Source organism: Trichoderma asperellum, chromosome 1 (assembly GCF_020647865.1).
Source record: "Trichoderma asperellum chromosome 1, complete sequence".
Classification (NCBI taxonomy): domain Eukaryota; kingdom Fungi; phylum Ascomycota; class Sordariomycetes; order Hypocreales; family Hypocreaceae; genus Trichoderma; species Trichoderma asperellum.
In genome coordinates, this window is record NC_089415.1 from 6,405,226 (window position 1) to 6,425,193 (window position 19,968).

General features: G+C 49.9%; 4 protein-coding genes across 4 annotated transcripts; 2 read left to right on the plus strand and 2 right to left on the minus strand.

Moving 5' to 3' along the window:
- The first annotated feature begins 4,609 nt into the window (after window positions 1–4,609).
- On the plus strand, window positions 4,610–6,769 carry TrAFT101_002022 (uncharacterized protein). Its single transcript, XM_066126491.1, has one exon. The coding sequence runs from the start codon at window positions 4,973–4,975 to the stop codon at window positions 6,263–6,265; it is 1,293 nt and encodes a 430-aa protein (XP_065982594.1). The 5' UTR covers window positions 4,610–4,972; the 3' UTR covers window positions 6,266–6,769.
- A 243-nt stretch (window positions 6,770–7,012) lies between these two features.
- TrAFT101_002023 (uncharacterized protein) lies at window positions 7,013–7,972 on the minus strand (the record flags this gene model as incomplete). Its single annotated transcript, XM_066126492.1, has 4 exons — window positions 7,013–7,515; window positions 7,587–7,657; window positions 7,730–7,838; window positions 7,900–7,972. The coding sequence occupies 4 exons, from the start codon at window positions 7,970–7,972 to the stop codon at window positions 7,013–7,015; spliced, it is 756 nt and encodes a 251-aa protein (XP_065982595.1).
- Window positions 7,973–9,384: 1,412 nt separating this feature from the next.
- Window positions 9,385–12,503, minus strand: TrAFT101_002024 (uncharacterized protein). Its single transcript, XM_024903643.2, has 3 exons — window positions 11,562–12,503; window positions 10,562–11,499; window positions 9,385–10,500 (listed from the first exon to the last, which is right to left on the minus strand). Exons 1-3 carry the CDS (start codon window positions 11,787–11,789, stop codon window positions 10,125–10,127), a joined length of 1,542 nt encoding a protein of 513 aa, XP_024763141.1. The 5' UTR covers window positions 11,790–12,503; the 3' UTR covers window positions 9,385–10,124.
- A 1,560-nt stretch (window positions 12,504–14,063) lies between these two features.
- TrAFT101_002025 (uncharacterized protein) lies at window positions 14,064–19,926 on the plus strand (the record flags this gene model as incomplete). The annotated part of the gene is made up of 3 exons (XM_066126493.1): window positions 14,064–15,565; window positions 15,641–17,375; window positions 17,444–19,926. Exons 1-3 carry the CDS (start codon window positions 14,306–14,308, stop codon window positions 19,924–19,926), a joined length of 5,478 nt encoding a protein of 1,825 aa, XP_065982596.1. The 5' UTR covers window positions 14,064–14,305.
- Between the last annotated feature and the right edge of the window lie 42 nt (window positions 19,927–19,968).

Below are 19,968 nucleotides of genomic sequence, written 5' to 3' on the forward strand. Positions count from 1 at the left end.
TACGTATATCTGCTCAATCAACCAACCTAGACAGAACCTCGTGATTTTCCCCAGAGTTATAGGGTAGGCATGGGGTCAATTCAGCTGAAACGGCAAGTAAATTGGGCTTTAGCGACATGAATGAATACTATAGAATATAAATCATAGCGTTATAGTTGAACGTCATGACTTTCTCCCTCGTACTGGAGAGGCCATTGTAGCATAAGCTCGGTCAATTTGATTGCGATGAGGATCGACGAAACTATCGGAGGCTCTTCCTGCGCGTCCGGATAGTCGGCACGAGAATTGAGAATGGAGGGGTGTTGATGATCTTTTTTATGCTACAACTTGGTAGCATGGGAGCAGAATAAATGAGTACGCGTAAGCACATTGAAAATAAACAATGTTGCTACCGGAAGCTAGTCAGCATCAAAAGAGAAATACCAGTCTCTTAGTGCATGTACTCGGCTATGTGGTGAGCTTTCATAAGACTCTCAGCATGTAAACTGCATGCATTTGTCACCAAATTTCATTGCCTACCAAATACTACTAGTACTCATCAGCATACATATATATATGGTAGAACTCGGTCAAGATAGAAGGCACGGCTTTGATCGCCACCAGGGCTCACAAACTCCATATTCCCTTTGAGTTAATCACACCCAATTGGTCGGTAATGAAAACCGATCGTAGGGGCTGGCGTAAACTAACACAGATAGGAATCTGAGCTGTGTCCCTGCGCGAAACGCTGCCCAGACCTTCCAATAGTGGTTGGTCCAGCGAAGAAAAGAAGATCGTGGCGCGGGCCTGATTGCTGACCCGCGGCCAAGGGCACGATGCTAATAAACTGGATACAACAACGAGCCGCATGCAGCGCGATGGTGGCGGTTTGCCAAAGCTGGATCAGACGGCATTCAACGTCATGGTGGATGGCTACATGTACGGACTCGTAGCTATATCTCGCACGGGCAGAGGGTATTTACGAATATCACTTGGCCAGCGTCTGCTGGCTCGCAATCTCCGAACATTGGCGGCTATTTCTCAAGAGTAGGGCTCGTAGTATGATATATCAACAAAACTCCAGAATATAATACACGTAGCGGGTCGTCAATGTCACCATGATTGACGGAGGGGAGCATATAAATTGAAGTCTGAGCTGAAACACCCAATAGTGTCCGATTAGATGGGCAGATAGGTGGTATCGTCAATTTACAAGAGCGATGGCAGGACCAGCCGCTCCACACAGCACAGAGAGCAAATCGGCCCATTGGTTGACGAGATACGCGCTGGTGGCCGAATCTGCGTGTACTGCGGTTGAAAATGGTCGTATACCCATTACGGAGTGACAATATACCAATGCAGCAGCGGATGTTCGGGGCGGCCATGATTGGCCCAGGGTTTGTTGTGCCGGGTATCCTTACCCCCCTGCAACTGCGTACGGCGAGGGCATTGTGTAGACATGGGGGAATCAGGTTGGCGATGGCTTGGTCGAAGGCCCAGCCTCCAGTTCTAATATAAGAACGTGAGGGCTGGAAAGGGGCAAGGAAATTGACATATCGCGCCACTCGGGTAACTGCTACCATTTGAGCACCCAGCACGGAGCGCGTGGAGTTCTGTCCTGCTTGCGGAGTATTCGTGCTTGTAGCCAACAGGTTCAGCCTGCACGAAGCATGTAGTACCCGTGGCTTAAGATCTTGAGGACTACATGTACCTAGTAGGCTACCAGATACTGCCTGCCCGCCTCCTTTTTGAGTCCATTGACGCTGTTTTGTCCCATGTTATCCCATGCTACTAATCCAGCGTCTCTGCGCGGAGGACATGTATGTATGGAGCATTGTTTTCCGAACACCCTCCAAACAAGCTCTTAGTCTGAGCAACTGAATAACAGTCAATCTGTCTTATCTAAATACCAAACATTTCACGGTGGTCGTGACCCAAGCCCTAGAAATCAAGTAGACCGCACACAGGACTCAAAAATTCGAGAAGCCGTTTGATGCCTGATCCCTGCAAGTCTTTTTGAGAGAGCGCGCGGCTGCCAAGAAGTAGGAGGGCAAAAAAAGACACCGCTATCTTGGTATCTCGGATGAGCTAGCGGTTGGCACGACCGAGATAGCGAGCCAACGTGGCCAGGTGGGGTTTGCACGCCTCTCGGCGTAAAAAAAGAAAAAGAGAAAAAAGAACGAGACAGGGGTCGTGTCGGCGTCGGTGCCGTTAGTTAAAGCGCTGCATATCGGCCTAAGCCCTTTTGATGTCCGGGATGGGCCTCGAGCTTTTTTTTTCTCTGTTTCACATTAGTGGCGTGGCGTGAACAGTCGATGAATGTGCGCAATGGACTTCTGAAGTTGCCGGACTGGAGCCACGTCAGTCCATGTGGGATACAGGAGCAGAGCTGCCGTTCCTGCGTTACCACACAAGACACGGGTGGAAAGCGTAGAAAGGAAGCAGTTCTCGCATGTCTCACTCTGGGATACATTTAGACTCGGGTGGACAAAGGGCTGGGCATCAATGATATTGTATGCGGAGAATGATACTCCATGCCTTTAGGTATACGTATACGGAGTACTCCGTGCCCATATCCGGCTTTTGTTCCAATAGGGGAGCATGAATCGGTGCCGGGCCTCCGATGGCTGTCTCGCCCAGCATTCCAACCCCCGGCCACTTCTCGTTTGGTGAGCATGAAACTAATAGCCTGGCATTGCGTACCTCCTTTGGGTATGGGGTGAACGGATGTGCCTGGAAGAGCTTCCGGGGAGTTTCCAAGGGCTGTGTCTGATTTTCTCGTACTGCTAAATGACCTGCTAGGCATCATTCATGTCTATACAACCGCCAAGATGCTTCTAGTAAGATCTCAGTAATCGGGCAAACATGGTGCTAAGTTGACTACAGTACGATTAGAAACAGAATACGAAAAAAAGTAATGAACGACACGGACTCGTATTCTGTCGATCTTGCTGTATGTATGTGAATGTGTTCATGCGTCTTTTCAGGTACAGGAGCCACCACAACCCACTTTCAGATCATCCATCTACTATGTACTTTCATGCAGCTACAAGAAGCATAATCAAGTCTCTTTTTCTCCCATTCTCATTTCTTGAGTTTGATTTGTCCGAGGAGAAAAAGGTTAAAACCCTCGTCAGCACTGATCCTTATGAGCACGGTTGCTGGTGCCTGTATCAGGGTTATTGCTGCATGCTCGTACCACAGTTTTATACAGTGTGCATCTGGTTATGGGTGAGAGAAACCAGAAGCTCCAGCTGGTGTAGCCGAGCTCACATGGGTCCCAGCAAATGCTTGGCCCATTACTCTAAAATTGCTGCTAAAACATGTAAACAAAAAAAGAACAGAATTGTACTCCATACCGTGCAAAAAAAATACAGTAAAAAAAAAAAAAACACAGAAAAGAAAAGAAAAAAACCCGCACTCTCTTTCTGCTTGCTTTAGGCCCCCTTCGCAAACAGGATTCAGGGCCGCGTACGGACATATGCAGAGGTCGTTTCACCTTGACTAGGTTTGTGGGCGCCGTGGACGGCGATTGGGCACAGGCGGGCCGGGCTCGTCCACCGCGGCCGCCTCATGCGGCTCGAGTCGCTGTGCTCGACCAACCGGAAGCCTGTGCCTGGCGCGCAGTGGCCAATGAGTGCAGCCTCAACTGGCGCTGTGCCTTGGCGGGGGCGACTCCCCAAAACGGTCCCCATAGGCCCTCTGGAAGAACTCCATAGGGTGCTCGAGGTGCCTGAGAGGGCCCCCGCAGCCCCTGGAGCTAGCTGAGGCTTTGGCCGGCACTAGGGGCGTTAGGCCAAAGCCAAGTTGGGTTGACGGACCACATGTTGGATAAGCAAGAGGGACATTTTTCGAGCCCTTTTGAATTTCTCTTCTGCTTCCCCGTTTCTGAGGTGCAGTATGGAAACAAATGTTTGTAACTGTGCTGCAGCGGAAAAATTATGTAAAGTTAGTTTGAGCATTGCTTACAGTTCATGTCGGGAGAATGGAGAGGGGTTGGCAGTGCTACAATATTGAATGATATTGTGTCTCCCTTCAGGGAGGTGACGCAGCAGCAGCAGCTCCAGTGTAAGCAGAGGTATGCAATATATTGCCGGTACTACTGGATCAATATCGAATCAGGATTCGTGATTCTCCAGCAGTTATTGCTTGCAACTGCAACGAGTACCTGCTTTGTGTGCGCAAGTGGTTGAACAACACGAGCACGGGTCCAACCATCACTGTGTGGGACTCAATGTACTCCATACAGGCTAGCATCTCTTGCTAAGCTTTGACACATATACCGGACTGCTCTTAGACGTGAACAAACAGTACACGACCTCAAGTTTGTGCACGCCTTGTCCATTCACAATTTTCATGGCCTCCAGAACCGGCGTCGCCTTTGCCAAGCTCCAGCGGCACAGCCAACAACATTACAGTATGAGTCTGCCGTAGCACTGCCAACAATGCCGAGGGAGGTTCGTGCAGGCACAGACAGTTGGACTGAGTTCACGCTCGCTGACTCTAGCGTCAGCAGCCCAGGGCGCCGTTTGCCCACGCCCACCACAAAACTTGCACGATAGCGCCTACAGGGGGGGTTGCCCACCCTCGACCGACAGGGGTGCCGCTGCCCTGGTTCTGTACCTTGCATCGGGCCCTGCACCGGCCCTGCATCTGCGGCTTCCACTTGCCGGGTACTTCAGGCCCCTCTCGTCCCCAGCTCATCTCTTCCTTTCTCCTTCTTTTTCACCATCAAACGTTTTCGATTCCCTGGCAGTTTCGTCAGCTCGTCTTTCATTTATCTTCTCCGTCGCCAGTTCGACTCTTCTTTTGAATCAGCAAGGCTGTTCACTCTTTACTTTGCGTCTTTGATAGACCGATTGCACTCTTTACCGGCCGCGCCGACCTGCCTTGCATTGCAAAAGCATTCACAAGTCAAACTTCGACTTTCTTCTCACAGTCCTTTACTTCAACGTTTGAAATCGACCGACAACTCCCGTCAAATCTAGACAAAATGTACAAGGCCGTTGCTCTCACCTCCATCGCTGCCCTCGCGGGTCAGTCCATGGCTCTCAACGCCCATCGCCACCAGCACCAGATGGACAAGAAGGCTCTCGTCGTCGACTGGACCACTGTCATCGAGACCGTCTATGTCACTGTTGACCCTGGCGCGTCTACTCCTGCGGCTCCTGCTGCTCCCGCTGCCACCTCTTCTGCCGGCGGCTTCGCTGCTCAGGATGTTCCCAACCCTGCTGGAAACGCCGCCGCCGCTGCTGCTTCATCCTCCAGCTCTGTCGTTGTTGCTTCGTCTCCTGCGGCTCCCGCTGCCCAGTCCACCACTCTGGTCACCTCTGTTCGCCCGTCTGTCGCCGCCGTCGTGAGCAGCAGCATTGCACCCGCTGTGCCATCATCTGCTCCGGTCTCCTCTGCCCCGGCTCCTCCTCCCGCCACCTCTGAGAAGCCTACTCCCACTCCTTCTCCCTCATCCAGCTCTGCGCCAGCTCCTCCCCCCAGCTCTACTTCCCAGGCTGCTCCCTCTGCCACTCCTACCAAGGCCGCCAGCTCGGCCCCTGTCAGCGGTAGCCACTTTGGTCGTGGTATGGCTTACAATGATGGTGTCCTGGCCAACGCTTACGGTGCTCTTTCCGGCAAGATGGGCTGGGCTTACAACTGGGGCTTCTATCCTTCTGGAATCGACAGCAAGTACAGCTACATTCCTACTCTCTGGAGCACTGATCCCTCTCACTCCAACGGCTTCGCTGAGCAGGTTGAGACTCTGCTTTCCTCTGGATCCAAGGCTATTTTCAGCTTCAACGAGCCCGATATTGCCAGCCAGGCCAACATGTCTCCTGGCGAAGCTGCTTCTGCCCACCAGCAGTGGCTGAACCAGTACTCCGGCAGGGCCCTGATTGGCGCTCCTTCTGTTTCCAACTCCCAATCAGCCAACCAGGGTGCCGACTGGCTCAAGCAGTTTGTTGAGGCTTGCGGTGGTAACTGCAAGTTTGACTTCTGCAACATGCACTGGTACTCTCCTGCCTCTGCTATCGATACCTTCTTCTCCCAGATTGATGCTGTCAGCTCCGCCTGCGGTGGCAAGCCCGTCATGATCACCGAGTTCCAGCCTTCTGGCACTGTTCAGGAGATCCAATCTTTCTTGGAGGAGGCACTGCCTAAGCTGGACTCTAACCCCACTGTTATGGGCTACTCCTACTTCATGGTTGCTAACGACGGTAGCGCTGATGGTAAGAACCTGATGGGATCACTCACCGCCGCCAGCAACATCGGCCTCACCTATGCCACCGCTTAAGCCAGTGGCTGAGATAGCATCTTTCGCTTCCTATACAGTACCTCGCTAGAGATTTATTTCGATATATTTCTAGTCAAATTTTCGGACATAGCTTACTTATTGCAAGAGGGACACATTTGGTGTGGCAGCAGATAAAAAAACTGAATGGCATTAAGGGGAAAGGCGCAACTCGAGTTCATCTGTACATATTTTAACTACCTGGTTCTTGGATGTCACATCCGCGATATCAGTACATTTTGATTCACTTTTTTTTTGTCAAGGAGGGGAAAGAGTGTACTCCAGATATTTCTGCCATAAGTCACTTTTTGGTGGTCGTCTCTTGGCCTTTCCGTCTATATTTCACTTTCAAGTATTGCACGAGACAAAGGACGGGGATGTTCACGGAAAAGCATGAAAAGATCTGGTATGCATCTCACGTATAGAATAGGGTCGAGGACAAGACTTTAGCATAGATCTACGAGCTACGATTTCAATAAAGGTCTTGCGATTTGCCTTCTTTGCGCCTAAACTTTAGTACTAGTCTCTTATTGTATCTGTATCTACTGTGAATATGTGTGCATGAATGACGGCTGTCGGTGGTGATTGACATGTGCTATTCTCTCGTACTATTTCAACATACCAATTGTAGACTACAGCTCTCTTTATAACGACTGTAGAGTAACGTATGTATTGTGTCGAAAAGGTAGAAAGCAAAAAGTTCTATCGAATCAATAGCTACCACTAACTAGGTAACACTTGGCATTGCTCTCAAACGGAAAAAGATTGACATTGACAAGCGTCGAATTTTTGATCTGATTCCTCCAAAGAGTGCGACCGCCCGGCAGTAATCTTGGTCTGCAGTGGGAGGAATCTCCCATCTATCGCGCCGGACTTTAGGGATATCAGACACTCGCGTCCACAAGTCGTGGAAGACTCGATGTGCAGTCCCGGAAAGTCATTAGGACGAGGTCCGACCTCCCGTTTTATCGTTGTCGTTACTGTAACAGCATTGGAGGGGTTGTTGAGCATCTTGGCAGCGTGGCTGCCAGGGGTGTCGCGCTCATAAGGATCATCATGATCGCCATCGCGGGATCGACGCTTGGTTGGCACGAGCGATATATCGGCCAATGTCGATGATAGCGTCTCGTGAAATTCGCTTGGCGATGATATTCGATTTGCCCCTGAGCCGAGATCTCGCGATCGTCTGGCTTCCCCAGATGAGCTGGTGCTTGCTGTCCCAGCGTTATCCCTGGATGTCACCCACTGGATGACTATTACAGAAAACAGGACTATCAACAGCCCAAGGTTTAGCTATGAAGTCGTAAGGAAGAGTTTAACTCACTATCGCAGTTGCAGCTCATCAAGCAGATCCACCCAGGTTCTCCGTTACGGGCCATCAACACAGAGAGGTTGCTAGAAACTCTTGATTAGCCAATCCATATCAAAGAGGGAACTGACTTTGATCTATTGAGAGTCGATTCTTACACAACACTGCTTACTAGTGTGCAGACTGTGCCGCAGAATGTTCGAAATGCCACGGTCCGAAGACGAATATTGGCTCGTGTTCTCGCCAGCTTGGTAAAAGCGTAGAGTCCTGGCATAAGTCAGCGAACGACGTCTCTGCTTCCGCATCCAAAGGACCCAAATAAGTTTACTCTTTAAAGGAATGAGAAACATAATTGTCAGGTACACGTTGACAAGCGCGTCAAAGGAGATGAGAGGAATCATTGAGACCGTTTCCATCCCTATTATGCATTGTCCATTGTCCATTCTTGCAATGCGGCTGTTTTACTTGTTATTAAGTGCCATTTGATAGCTAGTAGAACTCCCATATTGAACTTACTAGACAAAGTTTAATATGACTACTGCTATGTATATGGTGAGCATACCGAGAGAATTTACCAGATATAGAGTGGATTTCATGCGAGGCTTTGTTGCATCACGAATGATATACTGAATCGCAGTGTTAGCAATATTTTGGGAATAGCATTAATTGAATATGCACTTACAGCCTTCTCAACGAGGAACAAGTATATAAACTGAGATGGTCAGCATGGTACAGAGCCTGGCATTCAGCGAGATTAAGTAGTACTAGGTACTGACAATCTACCAGAAAGACCACATCAGCAAGAGTGAGCACACCGGTGAGTCTCAGAGAATAAATATCACCTTGGTGGTAACGTAACATGCCAAGCACAGTATAATTTCAGCGTCACAAATACTGAAGCCGGAGTTGACCCCAAGTGAGTGCTCCAAAATCGCAGTAGCCACAACGAACAGGTAAGAGTCAATATATATGGCAAATACCACTTGATATTAGAATTAGCTTTTTTCCTTCCCCAAACTCGGCAGAATAATGACAACTTGCACCAAACTACAGGCGGTAATCGGCGCCAATACTTGATTGCAAGAACTCTCTGTGCTGATATGTTTACCACCGTTAGTTTCGTATGTGGTTAAGTGGAATATCAGGTGGTGACCTCACTCAAAAATAACGTTAAAACGGTGACTGCCGTCAATGATAGTATGATACTGAAAACTTGACCTCCGAGTGGTACTGTGGCCCCTTCTCGTCGCGAGGTAATTGTCGGAGCCATGGCCACGTGATGAACGGCCTCGCTGAAATCGGAATCCGAGTCCCTCTCAGGTTTCTTATCCAAGAAGCTCGTGGTGGTTGAAGGGAGGACAGTACCACTCAGCAGACGGCCTAAGTGCGAGTCATGTTGTGAGAGGCGATGATGGGGCCCAGAGCAGAGGGATTACAGCGGTTGGCTCTTGATAGGAGGCAGAACTATGTGATTAGGATAGCAATTTAGCAAGGACGAAGAGAAGAAAGGAGTGGAAGTGACCGTATGGCATAGATAGGTAGATGAGAAGTAATGGCAAGATACGTATTAATTTAGTGATATCATTTGAGTTGGTAGGCACTCACAATAAGAGCATGCTTGGGCAAGTGGTATCTGCCGTTATTCCCCCTTTCCGAGAAAGAGGATATATCAGTACACTCCTATCTTATCTCAGCCTGGAAAGGGAAATTATATCTTCTCAATATAGGTACCTAGGCATGCGAGTTCCTTACATATGTGCGCCGTATACTGATTGGTATCTGAACAATAACGCCGCGTAACTTTACTCAGCCTCCGAGATTATTCTAGCCCTTCTGAATTTATAATAGTGAGGTTTTAAGACTTGCTAGTACTGTCTTTAACATTCACAGAATGAAGCTGATTTTCTTTTTAATTTGCGATGAATGCCATTCTCCTGACATACGGACTACGTAGGTACGCAATACCCCCGTGCCAATTCTTGCAGGCATAAAAACTTGTCAGATAAGTATTCACTTCTACGCCTACTAGTGCAAGTCAACTCCAATCAAGTCACATGTTGCAGCAGAATTGGTTGATTAGCGGGAAATCTCATCTCATGCCTTGTTGTGTATTTCAAACACCATCGTGTTCCTCATAATTAACCTTGCATCGCACATCCAATAAAAACAAAAGGTACAAGCCCCCAACTCCCATGTAAGCCATCATTCGCTGGAAAGCAGCTTCGATAAAAATAGATTGAAAGACGAGAAAAATTGTTTACAGATGCCAAAAAACGCCGTGCGATGCTTCCATGAGACCCCCCCTCCATCTTTGCTGCCTAACAGAGTTCAAGTGTTGCCCCCAAGCGCCGAAGCCGTAGTTTTGTCAAATAGACAGTTCTACCAAGATGTAACGATCGAAATTGATGTAGCCTTAATAAAGAAAACCGGTGATTTGTATATATGATGGCCAAAAATGGCCGCTGGAACGATAATAAAGAGATCAAGGATTGTGTGGCTTTGACGTGGAACTACGCTGATGGAGAGAATAAAAGGCGGGTAAAAATGCTGATTTTAACCATCGCGACGCTCCGGAGACCGAGCTCTGGTTCGAATTCGGAATTTCTCCTTGAGTTTCGCAGATAAGTGAGCCCTCTGTCCTCTTTCACCCTCTGCATCATGGACGCCGCCCGCATCACCGCTTGCACCATGAGCTTCTGTATCGTTCTGGCGAGTCGATCGCATCTGTCGAAGAGCTTCGATTTGTTCTTCCGTTGTTGCTTGTCTCAGCCTGTTGATATCGAAAAAGCGTGAAATCCTATTGCGGTGATGCGGATGGCTGCCTTCGCCATCCTCACCCTCCAAAGCCAAAGGAGGTGGTAGTGTAGAGCTTCTATCGGTGGCCGGTCTATCGTTGTTCTCAGCAGCATCAGGACGAAGATCGAGTCGGCTAGTTCAGGGGGGGTTAGTATTGAGAAACGAAACAATTCAGAGGTGCACATTCAACTTACCACAAGGGGCATGTTCCAGACACATTGAGAAGCCAAGGATCAATACAATTTGGGTGAAATTGGTGGTTACAAGGCAGAACCCTCATATCTTCACCTTCCTTGAAGTCCTCTGTGCAGATCGAACATCCCACGTTCCCAACTGGGTTGGTGCCAGCGTCAGCAGCGCCGTGGGACTCAGCTACTGGAACCGGTTCTTTGGTCTCGCCACCGCCCGTGGCGGCCGTGGCTGCTTCATGTCGTGGATCCTCTGTAAGGATTGATGCCGACTTCTGAGTCCTGGTGTCACGCCCATCGGTGGTTGCCGTGTCTAGCTCAAGATCAGGATCCGGCTTAGCGGATTCCTGGTTGTTGAACTTGACAATGGGAAGAGTCTCGAGAACTGCGCGAGCCAGTCCCTTGGCGCGGCTCTGTCGAGGCCGGCCACCCAGGGCTCTCCGAGGTCCATATCGTTCCGGATAACGATGTGCCCTTATGGCGCCTGTGGCAATAATTATGAGAAATAGAAGAGTGATGAGACCTGTTATAGTGTAAAGAACACTCATGGCGACCGATGAGCTGGAGCCTGTACTTCCGCTGGGGTTGCCATTAGGATCTCCAACGGTTGAATTTCCCGTGATGGAAACGTTGACGACTCTCCCATTGGCAGTTCCGTTTAGGAAACTCAGCACATTTTGTGCTTCTCCGCTATCGGCCATGGACAGGATATTAGAAAAAGCTGGGGGGTTCTGAAAATTCAGACTGCACCAAGTGCCGGCAAGCGAATACAAGACGATGGCCTTTGGGTTTGCGTTGACGAGATCATTTAGCATTGTATTGGTGCTAATGAAGGTGCCAGACGAAGGATTGTCGCATGAGAGATAAGCGACGTCGTTAGGCTTATTGACTTTGATAAAGTTGGATACGTCGGTAGCAATCATGTTGCCATCTATGTTCAATGACTTTGTCGGTTTGTTAGCATCGAGGGCAAGTCATTAACAAAGGGGTTCAGAAACAATCTTACAAAGTTACTGCTTGATTGATTCGTGCCAGCGTTAGGGATAAGAGGAATGACTGTATATTGGAGCGGGTTGGTCTGCCCGCCCGGAGTTGATAGATTCATCTGCAGAGCATCGTTTGTGGACCATTCTGGAGGGGTGTCGCTCTCAGCTGAAGTCGTGATGTTGTCATTGTCGTCGGCCGAGGTCGCGGCGACCAAAAGGCCAAGGGCGGCGAGTAAGATGGAGTACATTTTGTGTGTATATATATGTTATGTGCGTATCTGCATTTATCTTGGATTTCGGTGAAGCGGTGATTCGCCTCACTTTGGCGCCTGCGAGGGAAGCGAACAAAAATAAATCTGAAAGCGTATGGGTCGATTCGTAGCCTTTTCAGACACAGGTAGAAGTGCTGCACTGCGCGTGGGGGCAGAGCAGCAAACGTGCGAGCGGGATTCGGGAGTTTGGTCGAAGCGATCTGAGCCAGCAGACAATCTTTTCGAGCTTCGGATCGTGGCTCTGCGATACGGCGGGCGTCGTCGCCGTGCTCGTCTTTGGTCCGCCTTGTCGCAATCAGTGCAGAGACGACATCTGGCGGCAGTCGAGTTCGCCGGCGCCGGGCGATCACAGAGTCGGGCGAGGGCGAAGGGCGGATGGGATGCGAGATGCGAAGCGCAGGTTTGGCGCTCAGCAGCGAAGAGGTGAGGAAGTGAGACGACAGCGTCTGGCGGCCATGGAGATCGGTGGCGGCGGTGGATTTGCCCCGAGCACGACGGGCTTCACCTGGCTCTACAGGTGGATGGATTGATGGCCCGCCCCCTCCGAAAGGGCGGCGGAAAATAGCTCCAGCGGATTGGGGCGCTGAGGCTAGCAGAAGCCAGGTGAGCACCAAGTTGAATGTCTGGTGCTTGGCATTTTGGCCTGGATGTCTGTTTGCAGTTGAGACTGGAGCTGGAGCGGGTCGCTGTCGGTGGCGGTGCCCGCCTAATAGACTTCATGTTCTGCGCTTAGCGGTGCCCTCGAGCCGGGGAAGCTTGAAGCCGGGCTCTGAATTTGGCAGCCCTAATGAGCAAAAATGGCCACTACGGCGACTGGCAGGCGGCAGTTTGTGGCAGTTTAGAATGGATAATTCCGTGTTCGTTGCAGAAAAAGACGTGTCTTCTATCTTATACAGCGTGTGCGGCACCAGGCTATAGTGACTGCGCATTCATTTAATCATTCCAGGAAACCATGGATTGCGCCCAGCTTCTGATTGGCAGCTGTCAGCAGAAAAAGAGCACGAGGAAAAAAAAAAAGAACCCCCGAGAAGCCGCCCGGGATTACGCACTTACATGATTTCCGGAGTTCGGGCGGCACGTCCACGAATGCAATGCTTCCAGGCGTTCCGTGCCAGATTAGCCGTAATACTAACAGCAGCAGCAGCTCACTAGGTCTAGTGTCTGGCCTATCTATTCTTGCAGCACAATACCAGAACAATGCTAAATTCTAAAGCTGCCGTGTGCCTAGATCGATCCTTTGCGTACATACATGAATGATGTTAGTACTACCTAAGTCGATTGTAAGTGGCGCTTGACTAAAAGAAAGAGCATGTTTTGACAGCAAATTGCTAGCCCGTGCCCCAATAAAGATTGGCACGAAATAAAGTCAACATTGCGTATCCGTATGTCATCCTGCCGCTCTCTCAGAATTGGAGATTTCTAGCGGGCGCAGTTGCTTATCATGATGGCCCCTGGAGGCATTGGCCTTCAGACTGCGGGAGGCAGCTCCGCGCTAACCAAAGCAGCGGGACGGCTGCCTCATATATATGCGGCAGCGCGCTTCGTATCGTGTCTGATGATGCTGCAAACGGTAAGTGCTGCTGCTTAGGCGACTCTAATAAGCAACGCCTCCTATCGAGAAGGGAGGCAGCGAGACGTCTCAGGTTCTGAGCACAGCGGTCGTGTTAGAGCTTGAGGTGGTTGAAGCCTAATGCTGCACGATGCCTGTGGCTTTAGCCACGGCAAAGGAGAAATGGCTGCCTACTACCTAGGCAATTAAATACGAAATTCGACACATCTCAGCAGGCAGACGGATAGTCTCAATCAGTATTCCAGAGTATGCGGGTGCCTGTGCAGATTGGCTGCAGAGACCAAGCTGGGGCAGGGCCTCAAGAATAGGTAGGCACTGTCTCCAGCTGCAGCGTACAGCACATTCTCGCAGTGGACCCTTATCACTGTCTTCCACTTAGAGATTAGAGTACTGTATTAGACAGGCATTTGGCCTATTGGCTGTGGCTTGAATTGGAAGTGGCTTGTTGCTGAATAAAAAACGATGATCAGGTACTGGATACTTGGAGCTGGTGCCTGAGTAAGAGCAATCTTGCAGAATCTCACTAGCTGAGCTGGAACGTTTAGAGTACTCTGTACTCCAGCGCGCGTTGTTTCGCACCTCCAATTGGTACGTACGCCTCGAGGCTAAGGCGGCGTAATGGGGCCCGCTCTCCGGCTCCCTCTCGCTTTTGGAAATGTTGTCCCCTTGTCGAGAGACGTCAACTCCGAGCTCTTTGCCTTGATATATCGCAGCTTTTCTCTGATCCGCCAGCTGCGGGATAAGGCACCGGCCTCTCCAATTCCTCGGCCTGCTCGCGAAGCCCTTCGTTCCACTCTTCCGTCTTCGCCAGTGCCCTTGCCTCCGAACCGCAGCCCCAATCGATGGACCAAGCCCAAGGTCCCTAACTCCCGCGTCTTTCTTCCGTGGCGATTGTCTCTCATATCCGGCCTCCCTGCGCCTCATGAGCTCCTTAAAATTCGTGGTGTCCTCTCTGGACGCCATTGCGACTTCTAAAGATGCCCAGCGAAACAAGCAGCTGGCCGACCTGACCAAGACAGCCCTCGATGCCATCAAAGAGCAGGATCAGCTACCCGATCCCGAGATCGTCTTCGCGCCTCTCCAGCTCGCAACCAAGACCGGCAGCCCGCAGCTCACAACGACAGCTCTCGATTGCATTGGAAAGCTGATATCATATTCATACTTCTCCCTTCCTGCCAAGGACGATGGACACAAGGAAGGCGCCGAACCGGCATCCCCGCTAATTGAACGAGCCATCGATACCATCTGCGACTGTTTCCTAGGCGAGACGACGGCTGTCGAAATCCAGCTGCAGATTGTCAAGTCACTCCTAGCCGCCGTCCTGAATGATAAGATCGTCGTTCATGGCGCAGGCCTGCTGAAGGCTGTGCGCCAGACCTACAACATTTTCCTGCTCTCTCGGAGCACGGCCAACCAGCAGGTTGCACAGGGAACTCTCACCCAGATGGTCGGCACCGTTTTCGAGCGAGTCAAGACTAGACTTCACATGAAGGAAGCCAGATTAAGTTTGGACAACCTGAAGCACGGCGCAAGCAATGTTACTTTTGAACAATCCGAGATTGCCAACGGCAACCGTCACAGTGATGATGGGGAAGACGCTTCGGCTTCGGCTTCACAGCCGGATAACAACGATGCACCGGAAGAGCCGGCCAATGCTGCCAAACTCACGTTAAAAGATTTGGAACATCGCAAGAGTTTCGACGATTCAACACTTGGCGAAGGACCTACTATGGTTACGCGACTCAAATCAGAGAAGAGAGATGACAGCAATGTGTCCGTGTCAGGGCAGTCTGGTCCGCAGGAGGACAGCGACGCGCTAGATGCTGAAGATGAAGTTTACATCCGGGATGCCTATCTCATCTTCCGATCTTTTTGTAATTTGTCAACCAAAGTTCTGCCTCCTGAGCAGCTCTTCGACTTGCGAGGTGGAGCAATGCGCTCCAAGCTCGTTTCTTTGCACCTCATCCACACCCTTCTGAACAACAACATTGCAGTTTTCACTTCGCCTCTCTGTACTATTAGGAGCTCCAAGAGCAACGAGCCCACTACCTTTCTTCAAGCCATTAAATTTTATCTTTGTCTCAGCATTACGCGAAATGGAGCTAGTTCGGTGGATAGAATCTTTGATATCTGCTGTGAGATTTTCTGGCTCATGCTTAAATACATGCGCCCCTCGTTCAAGGTAGGTTACCCGCCTTCTTTACATCTTCCTACTCGACATATAATCGATGTGTATCAGAGACTCACTCTAGACTAGAAAGAAATTGAGGTCATTCTCAATGAGATTTATTTGGCGCTCTTGTCCCAAAAGAATGCCCCGCTAACACAGAAGCTCTACTTTGTTTCCATCCTGAACCGCCTCTGCGCCGATCCGAGAGCATTAGTTGAGACGTATCTCAACTACGATTGCGATCAGTCCGTAGAGAACATCTTTCAAACTGTTATTGAAGATCTATCTAAATTTGCGACGGCGCCAGTCTCGATTACCTCCATCCATGAGCAAGCATATGAGGAGTACCGAGGGAGGACTGCGCCAGCGAGCGAGTGGCAGCTCAAGGGTATTCTTCCCCCATCGCTCACCGTTGCGCAGATAATCCCACATCAGGAAAATGAAACCGACTACCCCAAAGAATATGCAATCAAACGCCTATCACTCGAGGCCCTTGTTGAGACGCTACGCTCTTTGGTTAATTGGTCGGCCTCTGTACGCTCAGATAGCGAAAATGTTCGCACGGATGCGGATGCTAGAACCTCTTTTGATGAGCTGCGGCCGTCCATCGATCCCACCAGCGAAAGTGCTTCTCGACTTGACACGCCCCTGCCCCCTTCGACTCCCGTGCTAGAGGATGACCCAGATTATCTCAGCAAAGAAAAGGCTAGGAAAACGGCCCTCATGAAGGGAATCAGGCAATTTAACTTCAAGCCTAAAAAGGGAATTGAGTTGCTCCTTCGCGATGGCTTCATCGCGAGCGACTCACCTCAAGATATAGCCACATTTTTGCTTAGCGAAGACAAGCTGGATAAGGCACAAATTGGTGAATATCTTGGTGAAGGAGATCAGAAAAATATTGATACTATGCACGCATTTGTGGACTCTATGGACTTCACCAAGAAGCGTTTCGTTGATGCCCTGCGTCAATTTTTGCAGTCATTCCGTCTACCGGGAGAGGCGCAGAAAATCGATCGATTTATGCTCAAGTTTGCCGAGCGTTATGTGCTTGGTAACCCCAACGCCTTTGCCAACGCCGACACGGCATATGTACTGGCGTACTCAGTGATCTTGCTAAATACAGATCTACACAGCAGCAAGATCGCCAAGAGAATGACCAAGGAGGAATTCATTCGGAACAATGCGGGCATTAACGACAACTCTGATTTGCCCCATGAATATCAGATTTCCATCTATGAAGAAATTGCCAGCAACGAAATTGTTTTGAAGAGCGAGCGGGACATTGCAGCTGCCCAGGGCAATCTGCCTACGCAGCCAAGCGGTTTGGCTGCAGGCTTGGGACAAGCTTTCTCAAATGTAGGCCGAGATCTGCAGCGGGAAGCTTATATGCAACAGTCAGAAGAGATTGCGTTGCGTTCAGAGCAGCTCTTCAAGAACTTGTTCAAGAGCCAGCGACGAAACGCCTCCAAGACTACTCCCAAATATATTGAAGCAACATCTTTTAAGCATGTCGAGGCCATGTTTGATATTACATGGATGTCCATCTTCTCTGCACTCTCAGGGCAGATGCAAAAGGCACATAACCTTGAAGTTAATAAACTATGCCTCGAGGGCATGAGGCTAGCAACCCAGATTGCTTGCCTCTTCAATCTCTCAACACCTCGAGAAGCATTCATTTCCGCTCTTCGAAATGCTACAAACCTGAACAACCCCCAGGAAATGCAAGCCAAAAACATTGAAGCCTTGAAGGTGATCCTTGATCTCGCTCAGACAGAGGGCAATGTTCTGCAAGAGTCGTGGAAGGATATTCTCATGTGCATCAGTCAGTTGGATCGACTACAATTGATCTCTGGCGGCGTTGATGAGAGTGCCATCCCAGATGTATCCCAGGCGCGCTTTATCCCCCTCAGCGGTCCGGGACATCAGAATCTCGCTCGTCTATGCAGTTGAAGAACAGACCACGACAGAGATCTGCTACTGGCCCCAAGGGCTTTTCTCACGAGATTGCTCTCGAGAGCCGCTCAGACGAACTGATTCGAAGCGTCGATCGAATATTCTCCAGCACAGCTGACCTTTCGGGTGAAGCCATGGTCTATTTTGCCAAGGCCTTAACAGAGGTTAGCTGGGACGAGATCAAAGTCTCAGGTTCGAATGATTCCCCCCGGACATACAGTCTGCAAAAAATTGTCGAAATTAGCTACTACAACATGAATCGTGTGAGATTCGAGTGGAGCAATATTTGGGTAGTACTCGGCGAGCACTTCAACCAAGTCGGATGTCATAATAACATGAACATTGTATTCTTTGCTTTGGATTCTTTGCGCCAGCTGTCTATGCGGTTCATGGAGATTGAAGAGCTTGCTGGATTCAAATTCCAGAAAGATTTCCTGAAGCCATTTGAGCATGTGCTATCCAACTCTCACAATGTCACTGTCAAAGACATGGTATTGCGATGCCTCATCCAGATGATTCAGGCGCGAGGAGACAACATCCGCTCTGGATGGAGGACCATGTTTGGTGTCTTTACAGTTGCTGCCCGGGAGCCGTACGAGAGCATTGTCTATCTTGCATATGAGAACGTTAGCCAGGTTTACAAGGAAAAATTCGGCGTTGTCATTTCTCAAGGAGCGTTTACGGATCTTATCGTCTGCTTGACAGAGTTTTCGAAGAATCTAAAATTCCAGAAAAAGAGTCTGGGCGCTTTGGAGCTGCTGAAGTCCATTATTCCAACAATGCTCAAAACACCAGAGTGCCCGTTGTCGCATCAGCCATGGAATACTTCCACGTCCCTAAATGACGGAGCTGCAGAACCTCCCAAAAAGGGGCAGACAAAAACTTCCATGGAAGAGGGCTATTGGTTCCCTGTGCTGTTTGCTTTCCATGATGTGCTAATGACTGGTGAAGACCTTGAGGTTCGTTCAAATGCGTTGGAATACTTCTTTGCTGCACTCCTCAAGTACGGAGGTGGGTTTACCCAGCCGTTTTGGGATATTCTTTGGCGACAGCAACTCTATCCCATCTTCATGGTCTTACGCTCAAGACCGGAGATGACAAACGTTCTTAATCATGAAGAGTTGTCCGTCTGGCTGTCCACTACGATGATCCAAGCTCTACGCAACATGATCACGCTGTTTACACACTACTTCGATGCACTCGAATATATGTTGGACAGATTCTTGGAGCTGCTCGCTCTCTGCATTTGCCAAGAAAATGATACGATATCTCGCATTGGTAGCAACTGTTTACAACAGCTGATATTGAAAAACGTGACAAAATTTAACCTGGTACACTGGACCAAAATCGTTGGAGCATTTTGTGAACTATTCGAGCGGACAACAGCATACCAACTCTTCACTGCGGCAAATATGGAGGCGACTACTTCTATGTCAATGTCGTCATCCAATGGACTGGAGTTCACCTCACCTCTCAGCCCAACTGTTGCCGAAACTCCTTCCGCTGGGGATGAAAATACATTGAAGATTAATGGCGGAGACGAGAACGGCGCTTCCGACACAGAGTCCATTCATCACCCAACTTTGCACAAGCTAGATGATGACGAGGCACAGGCTTCAGCGGCAAATACCACCAATGGACAGCAGTTGGAAGAGTTCAAACCGACTTCTAACCTTCAGCAGCAGCCTGTCGTCGTGACAGCTGCTCGCCGGCGATTTTTCAACCGCATCATTTCCCGCTGTGTCCTGCAGCTTCTTATGATTGAGACGGTCAACGAGCTCTTTAGCAACGATACCGTATACGCAAATATCCCTTCCACCGAGCTCTTACGACTCATGGCTCTTTTGAAGCGCTCTTTCCAGTTCGCACGCCGCTTCAACGAAGATAAGGAGCTTCGAATGAAGCTCTGGCGGGAAGGATTTATGAAGCAGCCACCCAACTTGCTGAAGCAGGAAAGTGGTGCTGCGGCGACATACGTGTCTATCCTGTTCAGGATGTTTATAGATGATGCACCTGAAAGGCTGAAGAGCAGACCCGACATCGAAGCCGCTCTGGTGCCTTTGTGTGAGGACATCATCACGGGGTACTCTTTGCTGGTGGAAGAAAGCCAGCAGAGAAACATCATTGCATGGAGACCAGTCGTCGTTGATGTGCTTGAGGGCTTCGCTACTTTCCCCGAAGAGGCTTTCAAGACTCACTTAAGCTCTTTCTACCCGCTCGCCATTGACTTGCTCCAAAAGGACTTGACGGCGGATTTGCGCGGTGCGCTACTTGCAGTTTTACGGAGGGTTGGCGAGGTGTCCCTTGGAATTGAAGGGCTGGTAAGGGCTGGGGACAAGAGGCGGGACAGCACGGTCAGCACCAATGCTGAGGAACTTCCTGGTGGTAGATTTGAAGCTGCCGCACGGAAGATGCTGTAAGTCAGGCATGACAAAAGAGCGGACAGCGATTTATGGCGTTGG

Coding starts and splice junctions, on each gene's coding strand:
- TrAFT101_002022 (XM_066126491.1), top strand. CDS start 4,973: ATGTACAAGGCCGTTGCTCTCACCTCCATCGCTGCCCTCGCGGGTCAG.
- TrAFT101_002024 (XM_024903643.2), bottom strand. CDS start 11,789: ATGTACTCCATCTTACTCGCCGCCCTTGGCCTTTTGGTCGCCGCGACC. Junction 11,500..11,561: donor ATCAATCAAGCAGTAACTTT/GTAAGATTGTTT, acceptor AAACCGACAAAG/TCATTGAACATAGATGGCAA. Junction 10,501..10,561: donor TCTGGAACATGCCCCTTGTG/GTAAGTTGAATG, acceptor CCCCTGAACTAG/CCGACTCGATCTTCGTCCTG.